This window comes from Strix uralensis, chromosome 14, assembly GCF_047716275.1.
Source record: "Strix uralensis isolate ZFMK-TIS-50842 chromosome 14, bStrUra1, whole genome shotgun sequence".
Taxonomy (NCBI): domain Eukaryota; kingdom Metazoa; phylum Chordata; class Aves; order Strigiformes; family Strigidae; genus Strix; species Strix uralensis.
Window position 1 is genome coordinate 4,377,844 of NC_133985.1, and position 13,537 is coordinate 4,391,380.

A 13,537-nucleotide genomic window follows, 5' to 3' on the forward strand; every position below is an offset into this window, starting at 1 on the left:
CTAGTTTAATAAGTCCAGCGTGACACATGGCTTTCTCATCTATAACGGAGGCTTCTCTTTCTACTTGTTTCCAACAGCATTCAGGAAGCCAGAGCTGTGTTGCACTTCTGCTGAACTACACACATGGCAAAGTGGTAACAGCCTCTACGGTTACTCTTCTGAGTTGAAATTAATGTACGAAAGCTGGCATCTAAACTGCAGAGCCTGTCTAATATTTCACTCTAGTCCCACGCCGCATGATTTCCCATCACCCCTCCACAGTACAGATACAGTTATCTCCAAAGAGTAAGCAGCCCCTGGCAAGACCACATATCAATCTGCCACCAAAGTGTGTTCCTGGCATCTGTCCTCAAGATCAAGTTATTCTGATGCCTTCATCAGAAATTAGTGTAAGGCATGTATTCTTTCCCTGCCCTTTGCATGTAAACAACATTTTTCAGAAGCAGATTAGGTTTGTTTGACTATTTTCTGATGGATAAAAGCATCATGTTGCACACGTACAGGTGTGAAGAATTAGATACAGCTATCAGGGCTTTGAAAGTATATGCATTAGGCATCTGACATCTGCTGATACCAGAAACTGAGTGTTGAAACGTCTTAAGTTCAACTACGCCACAGTCACTTTATGCCTGGGAATTCTTTGTTTAGACACTAAACATGATGTAACATTCTCCAACAGTTCAATCCCCGGCAGTTACACAGGTTAGCATTTACAACAGGGAGAGGACACTAGGTGCAAGATCAGTGACCTACACAGCTATTTAAGATGCAGGTAATAGCTGAGGAAAGGCTACTTTAAAAATAAGACATACAGACCTCTAGTATTTTAATACGTTAATCTTAACTGCGTGTTGTAATGAAACTGTTAAAATGCTTGGGGGAGGTAGAGACCTTCAGAATAAATTTTTATGAACCACCTTCAGAGAGCAGGGGGATGACTGCCAAACATGGCCCCAGTGCTCTGAAGTCACATCCTCTGCTTGGCTGATGAACTAAGCAGCCTCTTGGAGACAGATGAATGACAAATGTCATCATAAGCAAGTGGCCGTCCAAATACATCCTTGTGACTAGTCAAAATAGAACTGACTGCAGGGCAGCTGTTGCTTGCACTTTCTTTCAGGGGCCTAGGAAAGCTGTAGAGTCATTTTAAGACTATATCACTGCATTACATTTAATAAATTTAACCTAAACACAAACAAAACTTTGCATACTAATGAGTGCCATGTACAAAGCAGTAATTTATCTTTGTAAAAGTGCAAGAATGAGTCACTGCACGGTAAGATTTTATAATGGGGATATGCTATTTAAATAAAGTCTGCAGCCGTAGCTACTTATTAGCATTTCAACATTATACCAAATCCCCAGAGAAACTGCTACCATCACAGTATGAGATGTTGGAAGTTTTACTTAATTCTTGCACAAAAGGGATTTCACACCTTCCCTTTTTTGAGGGTGCAACAGCAGAAAGTTACAAGACTTTACTTCCACAAAACACACCATCTTGTGTCTATCTGCTTAAGTAAATGAACTTCATCAAGATTCATCCTCCTACATTTGAAAACCTGTCTTAGCACTGCAGCCTCCCTGTTGGCCACAAGGCTCAACAGGTTGAAGGAATTGTCCCTAGTCAATTTATCCACGTGAACATGATGTAGCTTGAACTTCAGCTTTGATGAAAATACCATAAAACTCAAGAAATAAAAACTGTCAGCAGAATATACCTACCAGTGTTTTAACAAGTGATATTTTAATTTGTTTGGAAACGAAAGAGGTTTTAGGAAAGAGAAAGAAAAGTTATGCAGTAAGCTGCTAAATCACAGGTGTTAAAACATGCAAATTTTAAAAAGACAGCTAGAGTTTCAGTGTGGTATCATGAACACAGGAGTAAAGAGTTCAGTAGACACATTGGTTAACATGCCAAACATCTATAACAAATTACTGTTGCCTAGCTTTGTTTATTGGTAAATCACTTTAGTAACCTGAATTCACAAATAAGCAGTAAATAACAAAAACTACAGATAAACACAGGTTACACATGCAAATTCCTGTTCACATCTCACATGTGCAGGTACATTAAGAGCACAGTTCTAAAGATGCTTGACAAAACCAGATTTTAACCAAAACGATTTTAAAATGCAGGTATGAAAAAATTACATGTGAAGAATATAAAGATACCTTTTTACATTTCAGGACTCAAATGCTGCTTCTGAATATACTAGAGATGTATGACAGCTACAAGATTCAAGTAAAAGCAGGAAGAGCTCAAGGAAATAATACTGGTCAGAGGAGAATGGGCATTTACTTTTCACTAAAAATACAAGGAATAGCTGAATAGGGAAGTCTATCAAGAGCTAAGAAAAAAAATCACAAAGTTGTAAAGCTGACTAATCACTAATTGTTCTATTTGCTATACAACAGCAATGACATTAAAAGAAACTGCAATTCAACATTTAAAAATGCAACTTACATTTAAAGACGTCTCAAAAGTGAAATGCAATGACAGCCTTACACACTCAAAATTAAATATCTGCTAGGCTCAGACAAATATGGAATGTTCTAGATAAAATAAAATACAGTGTTACTTTTTAATTTTTATTGAGAATGGAATTGAAAGACAATTTCTGAAGCTTGAAAGCAGTAAATTTCACTTAAATGAAGTCTTCTTCCCATAGATGAGCTATCCACGAGGGTGTAAGATTTTTTTTCTTTAATAGCTTGAAGTGTCAAAACAAAAACTTGTTGCCATTCTCACATTAAGAACAAATTTTTTGTCATTAACTTAACTGCATATGCTTTTTGCTACAACATTTAACACGTGAACAGACCTATAATGCCTACTGTATTTCACTAAAACAAAAAAAGAATACAGTATTTCCATCTACTACTTGTACTGCTTTTAAAAAAGATTAACGTTAAAAACAAAGCCACTGTTTTCCTTACATCCTTCCTTCCTTTTAAGCTTCTTTCTTTTGCCTGTGGTCTTCTGCCATTTTATCCAGAATTTTCTGTTAAAAGAAAGCAATCATATTTTGGATATATTTAAAGAGTTTCTCAGTCATGCCATCAATAATAGAAACAGAAATTCAATTTTCAGGTATTAACTGCAAAGGTCATAACTACAAGACTGGCACTTCTCCACATACTGAAGTGGAGCTCCTCTGAAGCACCACCTTATCCAGCTTGCCACCAGTGAACACCAAATGGCAGCCTCTGCCTGCCGTTAATGCCTTCCTCCCAGGCGGGCAAGCCAAAAGAACTACTTTCAATTTTGTCATGGACTTGTGACAGCAATTGTGCCACTTACCTGGTTGGAATTAGCCATCTATAAAGCCAGGGATGAAATATCTCCCCTCCCTAGAGAAGGGTTATTTTGGAAGTTTAAGGAATTTGTTATCATTTTGATGACATTTGGTAGCACTATCAATTAATCTGTTTATTTACTCATTGCTCTCAAAGTGAGCGAGACTCCCAGCTAGAGAAGTGCCTTGCCATTGTGAAACAAAAGCTGCATTCCCCACCTTCCTTCCCTGATTCTAAAACCACACCAGTGTTACAAAGCCATTCAAGAGCAGCTTGCTAGTCATTTGTGCCATGGAAAAAGCAACTCAAATCATGTTTCACTGAAGTGAGAAAGTTAATAAACTGGGACTATTTCCCCCACTTCCCCTTTTACATCAAGTCTTTAAAGTCTCATAATCAGATACCTCAATGGAAAAAAAGAAAAAAAAAGCTATGGGTGATGGATGAGGTGGGTTTTTCTTACTACAAGGACTCTGCATGGTAACTGATTTTCTGATCTACTCCTTCATAATGTTGTTTGCTTTGTGACATTTGTTTGTGCCATTTGCCTTCCAGGGCCCTGTACTTGTTTAGGGTTCCCTATTATTGCAAGGAAGAAAGCAAACGCTTTGAGTCTGAGATGCCACCTTCTTTTCTATGGAACCCCCGGGGTTTGTTTTCAGCTCAATAATCAACTGATATGAAATCAATTTATGTGAACACTGCATTATTATTAGAATTTTGTTTAGGATTTCCCTTTCTTGGAGGCGATATTTAAAAGCAGCTCACAGTACACAAAGATAGAGCAGCAGCATTATCATTCGTGCCATGCAATCATGTGATACCTAATCCAATTAGAAATTGTAAAACATGCTCACAAAGTCAGAAGTTGCAAATATGGATTTTTAAATCTATAAAAACTTCAGCTTAAGCTCTGTTGACTGGTTAAAAACATTCTCAAAGGGACAACTGGAAGGGATTTGAGTCATCTGTATTTACTCTGCACCACTACTTCTACGCCTGGCCTTTACTCCAATCAGAGCGCCCTCTTTAATCCAAATTTACAAAAAAAATGCTGGAGCCCATCTTTAAAATGTGTATCCTGTGTATTATTTTCACAAGATGAAGTTTTGGAGAGGTCTAACTTGCGTTAATTTATAGAATAAGCCAATTTCCACTTCCTGAAAGTTGGGGTTTTTTGGGTGGTTTTTTGTTGTGGTTTGTTTTTTTTTTGTTTTGTTTTGTTTTTTTTTTTTTTCTCCTCAGTCCAGTCTCATTCAGATCTATTCCCCAGGAAAGAATCACGCCATTTAAAATGAACAAGTTTTTGCCTTACCTTCAACTTTTGATAATGAGGAAGGCTGCTGCAATGGGTCTTTTTTGCAACATCTTCATTTGTGTAGAACAGGGAACACAATTTGCAATAAAACCCTGTTTTGGGTACCACATAATTCACACCTAGAGAAGTAAACACCACAAAATAAACTAAGAGATCTACTCTACATCATTTCTTTTAATGTCATATGTCATTTCAGCTAAATCTTAAAACCATAAGTCACTTTACATTAAAAGCTGCTTTATCTTTAAAAGTCCTTGTTTTAGTTTAGTCAAGCCAGGGCCTAGTAATAACTAAATATGTGCAGACTTTTTTTTTAAATTTAAAAACAAACTTTCAGATTAAGGGTCCATTTTATTGGTTCCTTCAAAAGAACTAAGAACGTTCTGTGATCAGTTTCTGAGTTCTGAGTATTTAGGATGAAACTAAACTATTACCACTACTGTGATTTGTGCTATTAATTGAATTTGTGTTGCTGAAATATACCTCTTCCGATTTAATTTCTGCCTAAGGAAAGTGTTATGGAGAACTGTATGAAAATAAGGTAAAAAAGAATGAAAATAACTAGGGTTAGGGGAAGAGTGAAGAAAGGGAGAAGAGTGGGAAGCCCTATAATGAAAGGCTCAGAGGCAATGTGTTGCCAGAAATAAAAGTCAAATGAAATGAGAAATGCTACTGCAATGCAGAGACACGTATTTGAGAAGAAATGGAAGTAGCCTTACCAACAGGAATGTTTGGCTGGTATGGCCCAATCCTAAATTCATCTGGAACAAGAGATTTCTCCTGGACATTCTTTGTTTCCTGTTCATCCTGGGTGTCTGTATTTTCATGGGCATTCTTCTCAGTATCCTGTGCTGCTGTGGTATCAGAAGCTTCAACAGTTTCAGCCTTCAAATTGTCTTCGGTTTTGGTTCCATTTTCTAACGTTTCGTTTTCCTGCTCTGGCTCCTCAATCTTGTCTACCTTGATTTCTGCCAAACTATCATCATTTTTGCCAGCAGATTTTACTGCCAAACCTGACTTGCGGAGTTTTTGATGATCCGAGTCTTCTTCATCACCAACCTCATCTAGAGTGACAAAACCTTCCATGCTCCGCGGAAAGCCACCCACGTATCGCTGTTGAGAAAACGTTTTCCTTATGTCAGCTTATTCTTAAACGGTTCCCTCAAATTGTCTTAATTTTCAGAAGAGAAACATCTTCTCCAAATTCCCTGGAAAAATGCTCAAATTCTTCCTTCAAGACCTACCTCACTCATTCAAAATGTTACTCAAGCATGCAGAAGTGTAAGAAGCTCTTTTAAAATGTACTCCACTGTCCCAGAATCAAGTGCTCAATTTCAGAATAATTTTTTTTTTTTTTTTTCATCATGAGGGTCCACTGTTTTATCCTATCAACATGGGATCTTCAACTTGAGAATTTCAGTATCTTTTTAATATTCTTACTTTGAAAGTCCTTCTAACATAAGTATTTTAAGTGGAAGTCATTTTGGAATGCACAAGTTTTGTTTCTAAAGACAGTCCCACAAGATCCTCAAATTTATGCCTGTGTAAAAGGTAAAACCTCACAAGAACAATTCCGTGCTCACTAACAGTATGAAAGTTCATTTAAAAAAATTAAGAGCTCTTTTTTCAACCAAGAGCTTAGAGCTTTTGCATTTAAAAAACCCAACCAAACCAAAAACAACCCCAAAACCACCAAAGCCATGGAAGTCTCTTAAAATCCAGCTTCATTAAAAGTGAATCTGACTGAATTCTGTTTTGTTTTTAAACATTCCTGCTGATACAGAGACATCAGTATTCCACATGCTTAACAGCAACCTTGAGTAGTACTGAAACAGCATTAGCTTTATATCTGTGCTCTAAGAATGTAGGTCTTCAAGGAAGCAAGTTTGGGTTTTGAGGCAGTTTATCATAACATACCCACATAATAACAAGTAACCACTGCCATTTGCATCAGCAGTATTAATCCCAACACCATGTACCTAGCTTTCTGATAGAAGGATCCCCCCCAATTGAAAACCATGCACACTTCATTCATTAAGAATAAGGAACATGCCTTACTTTGTTGCAAGACAACATACCAAGTTCATAAAGTTACTAAACCTTTGCATGCTACTCCACATAACTGAGTGTGATTAAAAAAGCAGCTAGTAGGACATAAAAAACCATGAGAGTGTGGGATCATCTGGTGAGAAAAAGGAAATTCACAGCAAGTAGCCTATGACTGAGGACACCTTGAAACTATTTTTTTTCCCCTCCAATTGGAAGTGGGCCTTAGCTAACCACAAATGGACTTGCCTACCTTTCTGGCTAAGCATAAAATGTAGTCGTACGTACAATTTTGTCCAAGTCTAGATTAGCCTCAAGTCCCAGATAAATAATTTTTTGAATGCCATTGTTCTGCTCTGTGCTCAAAAGAGTAACTACAGCCAGTCTCACAAGAAACTGCTCAGGAGAAAGTAGTTCCTGGCTGCTTAGTATTAGTCAAAAAAGGGGTGAAGAGAAAGGCAAGAAAAACCCCAGGAAGCAATATGGGTAGAAGGTTAACCGTTTCTGTCAAAACAGAAACAGTGACTGACTCCATTTGCAAGTTGCATCCAATGGGATCTTCCATTTTCTTCACAGGAGCTTTAACAGCTGTTTCTCTTCAGACAGGTGTGCCACGCATGTGTTTATAAAGACCCACAGAAAAAGATCTGAAATAGAATGTACTGTGGTGTGCTACTGAAGTTACATAGGGTTTTCCACACTCAGGTACCTTGCTATATGATTACCTTTTTCAGCTTTTTCTTTGCTGCTGGATTGGCCACAACATTCCCCTCAGTTTTTACGGTCACATCATCAGTTGTGTCCTTTTTTTCTTCTGTAGTCACATCTGCTAAATTGGCAACATCTGCATCATCTCCTGCTGAGCTGCCACTTTCTAACAGTGCTGCTGCTTCCTCCTCGTCCACTAGCAACTCATCTTCAGATTCAAGGAGTAAACTAGGCTCATCTTGGTCTGCCTGTTCACTACTCTTAGTGCCCGATGGCTCAGCAGCATCATCTTGTTTCTCCTCTTTCACTTTATCTTCTACACTGCCACTTTCAGGTTTCTGAGTAGTGTCTGTTTTAGACTTCTTATCACTTGGAGAATCTTTGCTGTCTGGAGAATATGTTCTCTTTCTGTAAAGAACAAAGAATACTTGCTTGTAAACTTGAAGAGAGCCCAGAAATTACTAAAAAAAAAGGTAGGTCATTTTTCTAGACAAGCCTGGAAAAGACTGTGTTTTAGTTCAGAAAATGGAAGGTTGAGGGAAACCTTGAAGGATACCATTCTTCAAATATGCAAAAGGCTGCTGCAAGGAGGGACTGTCCTTACAAGAAAGGACAACAACTGCTCATGGGTTTAAATTGCAGGAAGGCAAGGCTCATTAATGACTGGAAAAGATTTCCTGAGGAGCCTGAAGAGGCTGTGAAATCTCCACCATTAGAGGAAGAGGGTAGGTAGCATATCAGAAACAATTAATCTCAAGGCACAGCAAACAACAATTTGATCTCAGAGCTTGCCTCCCGTCTTCTGCATGATTTCTACACTCTGGATGAGGTATTTTCATATTTTTTTTAAACAACATCATGCTTTAGCAATAGGAAATTACCTAGTTTTATCCTTTTTCAGCAGTTCAACTCCTTTGTTTGGAATCTAAAATAAAATTAAAAAAAATTTCAAGTCACAATAGAGTATTTTTTATACAACTGTTGCAACACCAATTCAGACCAGACCACACAATCCAGCCAAGCACTTCCAGTTACATTAATCCACAGGTACTCTTTTACCATGCCCACCTACCAATTAATAAACTGCTATTATCTTAGACAAGACCTTACCAACCTAGAAAGCCCATGTCTTTATTCACAGTAATTATCAGTTATGCAATACAAAACAAATGGGATGTCCTGCTCCAAAAAAATCGTATACAATTCTCCTTTTGTTTATGAACTGATACACTGTGGTGCAGGCGATGGCACAAATCAGTCTTAATCCATACTCTTCTCCCTATCATTAGCACTGAGCTACATGGAAAGCTTTAGCAGACTCACAACATTTCACTTATTTATGAGTTACTGAATAGGAAATTCCACTTGTGTGGCAGTAACATGGAAAACTATTCAGTGCATTGGTTAAGTATTTGAATTTGCCACAAAGTGTTCATTATTGGTGCATGATCATGTGCAATAGTAAGATTTCTTCATACTCCACAATAGAAAGCTTTTGTTTTTGAGACAGCTTGACAGTTCAGATTTCTTCTGCCTTTCTACCTAGTGTCCTAGTCTGATGGAGAATGTCTTATAATTGCAAGAGTGGTAGCCTGGTGTTACGTCAAAAAAAGCTATCAGCCAACCCTTCTGTGGGAATATAATGGAAGATTGGCGAGGAGACTCGTAAACACGCTGGAGTGACTTGCAGCTGGGGTGTAGAAAAACACATGTATCATACTACTTGTTGTTTAGTTTTTTAGGTTGGACAAGTAGAACATCTGTGTTTCAATAACACAGGCCCTGTGATAGACTCAGAGGCCCCTTATTGAACATCCTTAGATTCCTGCCTTGCTGTGGGAAAGATCAAAGCACGCTGGAAAACCATGTCTGCAAAAATCCCTGATATATACAGGTGAAAGCAGCAGGTTCGAGATCTTCTCTCTCTTCTCCTCTTTCTGGCTAGCAAGGACTGAGCTCTGCGGTGCCTGCGCCCCTGCTTGCGTGCCTCTGCCTGGGTGCTGCTGCAGAGATCCCCTGGGTCACAAGGTAGTGAGAATAAATTTACTCTTTGCATTTCATCTGTATTTTGTGGTTGTTCCTGTGTCTTGCCTGTGCCAGCTCACACACCTTCCCCCCTTGATATGAAATGCACATGCAAAAGTGCAGTTACATTCTAAGTTTTGACAAAGTTTATTCTTAAAAAATAGATCATAAGACAATCAACCTATCTAGGTAGCTGGGGTTAGCATCCCCAACAGGGATCAAAAAGCTTTCTGGTGCTAAAGAAAAAAGGTTTTGGATAGCATCTAACAGAGGAAACACATTCTGTTGTAATACTTCATAGTTTAAAAAGGCATCCCTAAGAACCTTTTTCTTTTTTCTGTACACAACAGTATGCGTACAACAAAATGGACAAACTGACCAGCAGCTAGGAAAAGAAAAGCCAAGAATTAAGCACACAATGTACGAGTACATAGTTCTGCCACCCAGCTTGATTTTACTCAACGACCATTTTCAGAGGAGGCTGAGGAAAAAGGAACCCACATTACAGAACATACTAAATGGAGAAATTTTAATTAAAATCTACACCAATTACTCTAAAATCTGGATTCTAATAGTTGTTTGGTTTTTGTTTAATCTGAAAGAAAAATTCTTTAACTTTGTTCTAAGCCTCATAACACCACACTCATGCTAAGTAACTGCACTTAAGTAGCCAGAAAATACTAAAGTAAATCCTTCCATTTTACAATTGGCATCAAATTCTCAGTGACAGCAGTCTTCTACTTCACTTTACACCTTCAACTAAAAGACCAAAACCACTACTTACCCTTAACACCAGTTTCTTGTATTTTTCAGATAAATCCACTTTCACACATCTGCCTTGGAACCAAAGAGCTTTGTTGGCACAATGCTCAACCATAGCTAAAGCATCTTCTCTTGTCTCCATCTCAATGAAAGCCTGAAAAAGATTAACACATACACACATTAAACAGGTATGAAATACACAACACTTTTGTAGGCAAAACTACTTAATTTAAAACACAGCACTTCCAAATGCTGAAACAAAATTATGAGATTCAGCTATATCCATCCTCTCAAATTAGCCATGCTTTTAGAAGTTTACTGAAGTGCTCTATCTACCCCAGCTTTTCAATTCTGCAGTATCTGTCCCATAGAGAGCTCTGAAGTTAAACAACAGGCATTTAAATAACCTGCAAAAAAGGTCACCATAAAGTAAAATATGATTCCAAATAAAAAGCATCTGGACAATGAAATTAATATATTTGGTGCTTCAGTATCTGGGAATTCCAGGGTAGCTAAGAAACTACCCCAGTATTTTATTTTTTTAAAAAAGCCTGAAACAGAAAGGCAGTAACTGCTGGTCTGTAAGCCCTGCTTTGCAAGATGTTCCTCCAAGAAACAAGCCTATGACACACGAAGTTTGATGAACAAGCTTTTAAAAACACATCTGGGATAAAGTATCATTGGCAGACAGAAGAAAGCTGTTTCTGCATCCAACTCAGACAGCAAGGGATTTTATTTTTCTAGTGAAATAAGGTCAGGGAGGACTTCCTAGGGGTCATACAATATTCAAGTAATTTTTCACTTCAGGAGTGTGGCATTAGGGGATTCAGGCACTCATCTCTGAAAAAGTGCTGGAATTTCCTATTTAACTCAAGGGAGCAACAAACTGGGACAGCAAAGCTGAAAAAAATTGAGAACTAAATATTTTAAACTCCTGTGTATTTATAGAAATCATGTACATGCACATCCAAAGCATTTTACTATACACATGCAATGCACTATCTTCAAACATCATTTTTTAATGTTAGGGAGTCACAGCAGGGCTGCTTTTGTTTAGTTTTGAAGAATGAAAAGTAAAGGGTAAGTGAAGGAAATGTGCAATAGCAGAATATATTTGTTAGTGTTTTTTCAGCCTTAAAGTTTTAAGACTCCTAGAAATCTGCATAACAAAAAAAATAAGCCTGAAAGCTAAGTATACCTTCTTCACAGCTGAGGCCTGTTTCTTTTAAAGCAGCTCACATTACAGTAACATTCCCCAGTAAGCTAGATAGCAGAACACCACCTACATAGGCCTCTAATAATTTTCATATCTGCTAGAGCAGGAAGTCTACACATGCACCAATTAACAGCACATCATTTCTTCCCAGTTAAAAACCTTAGTTTCAAATGTTCACACATGTAAGTGTTCCTATGGTCAGTTACCTGGCTTTTCATTCTCATGAGGATGTAGTTCTTAATTTTTCCATACGGTTCAGCCAGTTTGAGTACTGCGTTGTCAGAGTATCCCGAATGAGGTAAATTGCTGAGGTGAATCACACGACCAAGTTCTGGTTTTGGCGGCTCAGTTTTTTGGTCAGGTTTACCCTCAGGTTTCTAAAATTAAGAGGGAATAATTTTTTTTTTTTAAAGTATATACTATATAAAATATACATGGGTGATTGTCTCTTAAGTTGATACAGCTGAGAAGTACATAAATTAAAAATAACTTAAATGCAATGACCTCGTAACACTGACTGCCCCAGATTAAAAAAAAGCAGAAGTGTTTTACCTTTATTCTTTTGTATTTCTGTGACAAGTGGACTCTGACTGGTTTACCAAACACCAGTGCAGGTGTTGTTGAATAGTATTCTACTGCAGCCTGGGCATCTTCAGTGGTTGACATTTCAATAAATGCCTGAAATCATATAAAAACAAGTTAAGAGCTACTCCTTCAAGAATCAGTATTTTTGTTTAAAATCTCAAGCTCTTCCTTGCTTTCCCATAAAAATAGCTGCATCAAAAATGAAAACTGCCTTTTGGTTACAACATTAACTGACCTGTAGAACTTGGCATAAACATCACATACTTTATTTAAGTGCACAAACAGAGCTATTTGGTTTGTTTACACTCCACCTAGATTTGGATTCAGAACATTCAACTGCTTCCTGGTTTTTCTCTTCTATGATACTGGCTTTTTCCACTCTTCAAAATATGACACTGTATAATACCAACTATGACCAAGTAAGTTTTCAGAGAATATTAGAAGAACAGAATTTGCAAGCATACTGTATTTTTGAGAAAACTATGAACCACCAGCAAGAAGGATTTTTTAATGATATTTAACTTAAAATGCAGTACTACAGCATTTCTGGAAAGAAACATACTAGTCACTCTTCCTTTCACATATGTGACCTTGGTGACACAGGTGTTATCACATACTAAAGACACCAAGCAGTGCCAAAAGCAGTACTGAAGGGCTTAATCTCACCTCATTGATCTTGTTTAGAATCAGATGATTTGTAATTATTCCAAATGGTTCAACAAGCTGAAGCAGCTGATATCTCAAGTTCTTTCCCCTCTGGAAATCCATGATGTGAACAACTCTGCTTGTTTCCTATTGAAGACAAAGCACGTATCCACAACATGAAAAGAAAAATGTGTATCAGTTAACCTAAAAGAAAGGCTCTGTATAATTTTTTTATTTATTTTTTTAAATTTTCAGTGGTAACCAACACAAGGCACGAACAGAAAAGGCACAGAACCTCCATGGATCTCCAGAGGAAGATGCCTGCCATGCCGAAGCTGCCTTTCTGTACGTTCACATCCCACAGCTTGATCATAACAGAATGTTTAAATAGAGTCTGTACAGTTTTGGAACAAATATTTCATAGAGTACTTGGCACAATGAAACACCAATCTTATTCCAAAGCTTCAGTATTTCCACACAAATAAATCTTAAAATCTCGCTTTTAAAGACAATCCATTAATTAAAAAAAATATGAAAACCAAACAAAAAGTATGTAATAAAATTGTAGCTTGTTTAAAAAAAATGAACAAATTTTTAATACTAACCACTCTGCCCTTCTGCATGTGTCTCGGTCCTTGCATATTTCCATTTCCAGCTCCTTTAAGAAATTAAAAGAATGAGCAAGCTTACTTCAGCTTGTAAGACTGGTATTAAAATGTCTGTCCGTAAGTTCTTAAGAGATATACAAGTCACTTGTAATACTAAAGCAGAATGACATCAAGTTTTAAAAAATAATATTTCATTACAGTCTGAAACAGCTATGTGCTGGTTCTGGCTGGGATAGCTAGTTTTCTTCACAGTAGCTAGTATGTGGCCACGTTCTGGATTTGTGCTGAAAACAGTGTGTGGTAACACAGGGATGTTGATGTTGT

At 37.5% G+C, this 13,537-nt stretch overlaps 1 protein-coding gene across 9 annotated transcripts in view; it reads right to left on the minus strand.

The window, feature by feature from the left end:
- Nucleotides 1-1,935: 1,935 nt before the first annotated feature.
- MATR3 (matrin 3) overlaps nt 1,936-13,537 on the minus strand; it is a 28,251-nt gene continuing 16,649 nt past the window's right edge. For 8 of the 9 annotated variants that reach the window (XM_074884000.1, XM_074883998.1, XM_074883994.1 and 5 more), the window contains 10 exons: nt 13,211-13,263; nt 12,627-12,752; nt 11,928-12,053; nt 11,582-11,752; nt 10,182-10,313; nt 8,254-8,297; nt 7,390-7,780; nt 5,338-5,731; nt 4,616-4,737; nt 1,936-3,005 (listed from right to left, as the gene is read on the minus strand). In XM_074884000.1, the coding sequence (XP_074740101.1) occupies nt 2,955-3,005; nt 4,616-4,737; nt 5,338-5,731; nt 7,390-7,780; nt 8,254-8,297; nt 10,182-10,313; nt 11,582-11,752; nt 11,928-12,053; nt 12,627-12,752; nt 13,211-13,263 (1,610 nt within the window). In that variant the 3' untranslated portion in view covers nt 1,936-2,954. The remainder of the gene's footprint in view (nt 3,006-4,615; nt 4,738-5,337; nt 5,732-7,389; nt 7,781-8,253; nt 8,298-10,181; nt 10,314-11,581; nt 11,753-11,927; nt 12,054-12,626; nt 12,753-13,210; nt 13,264-13,537) is intronic. The other variant, XM_074883999.1, reaches the window with a different exon arrangement.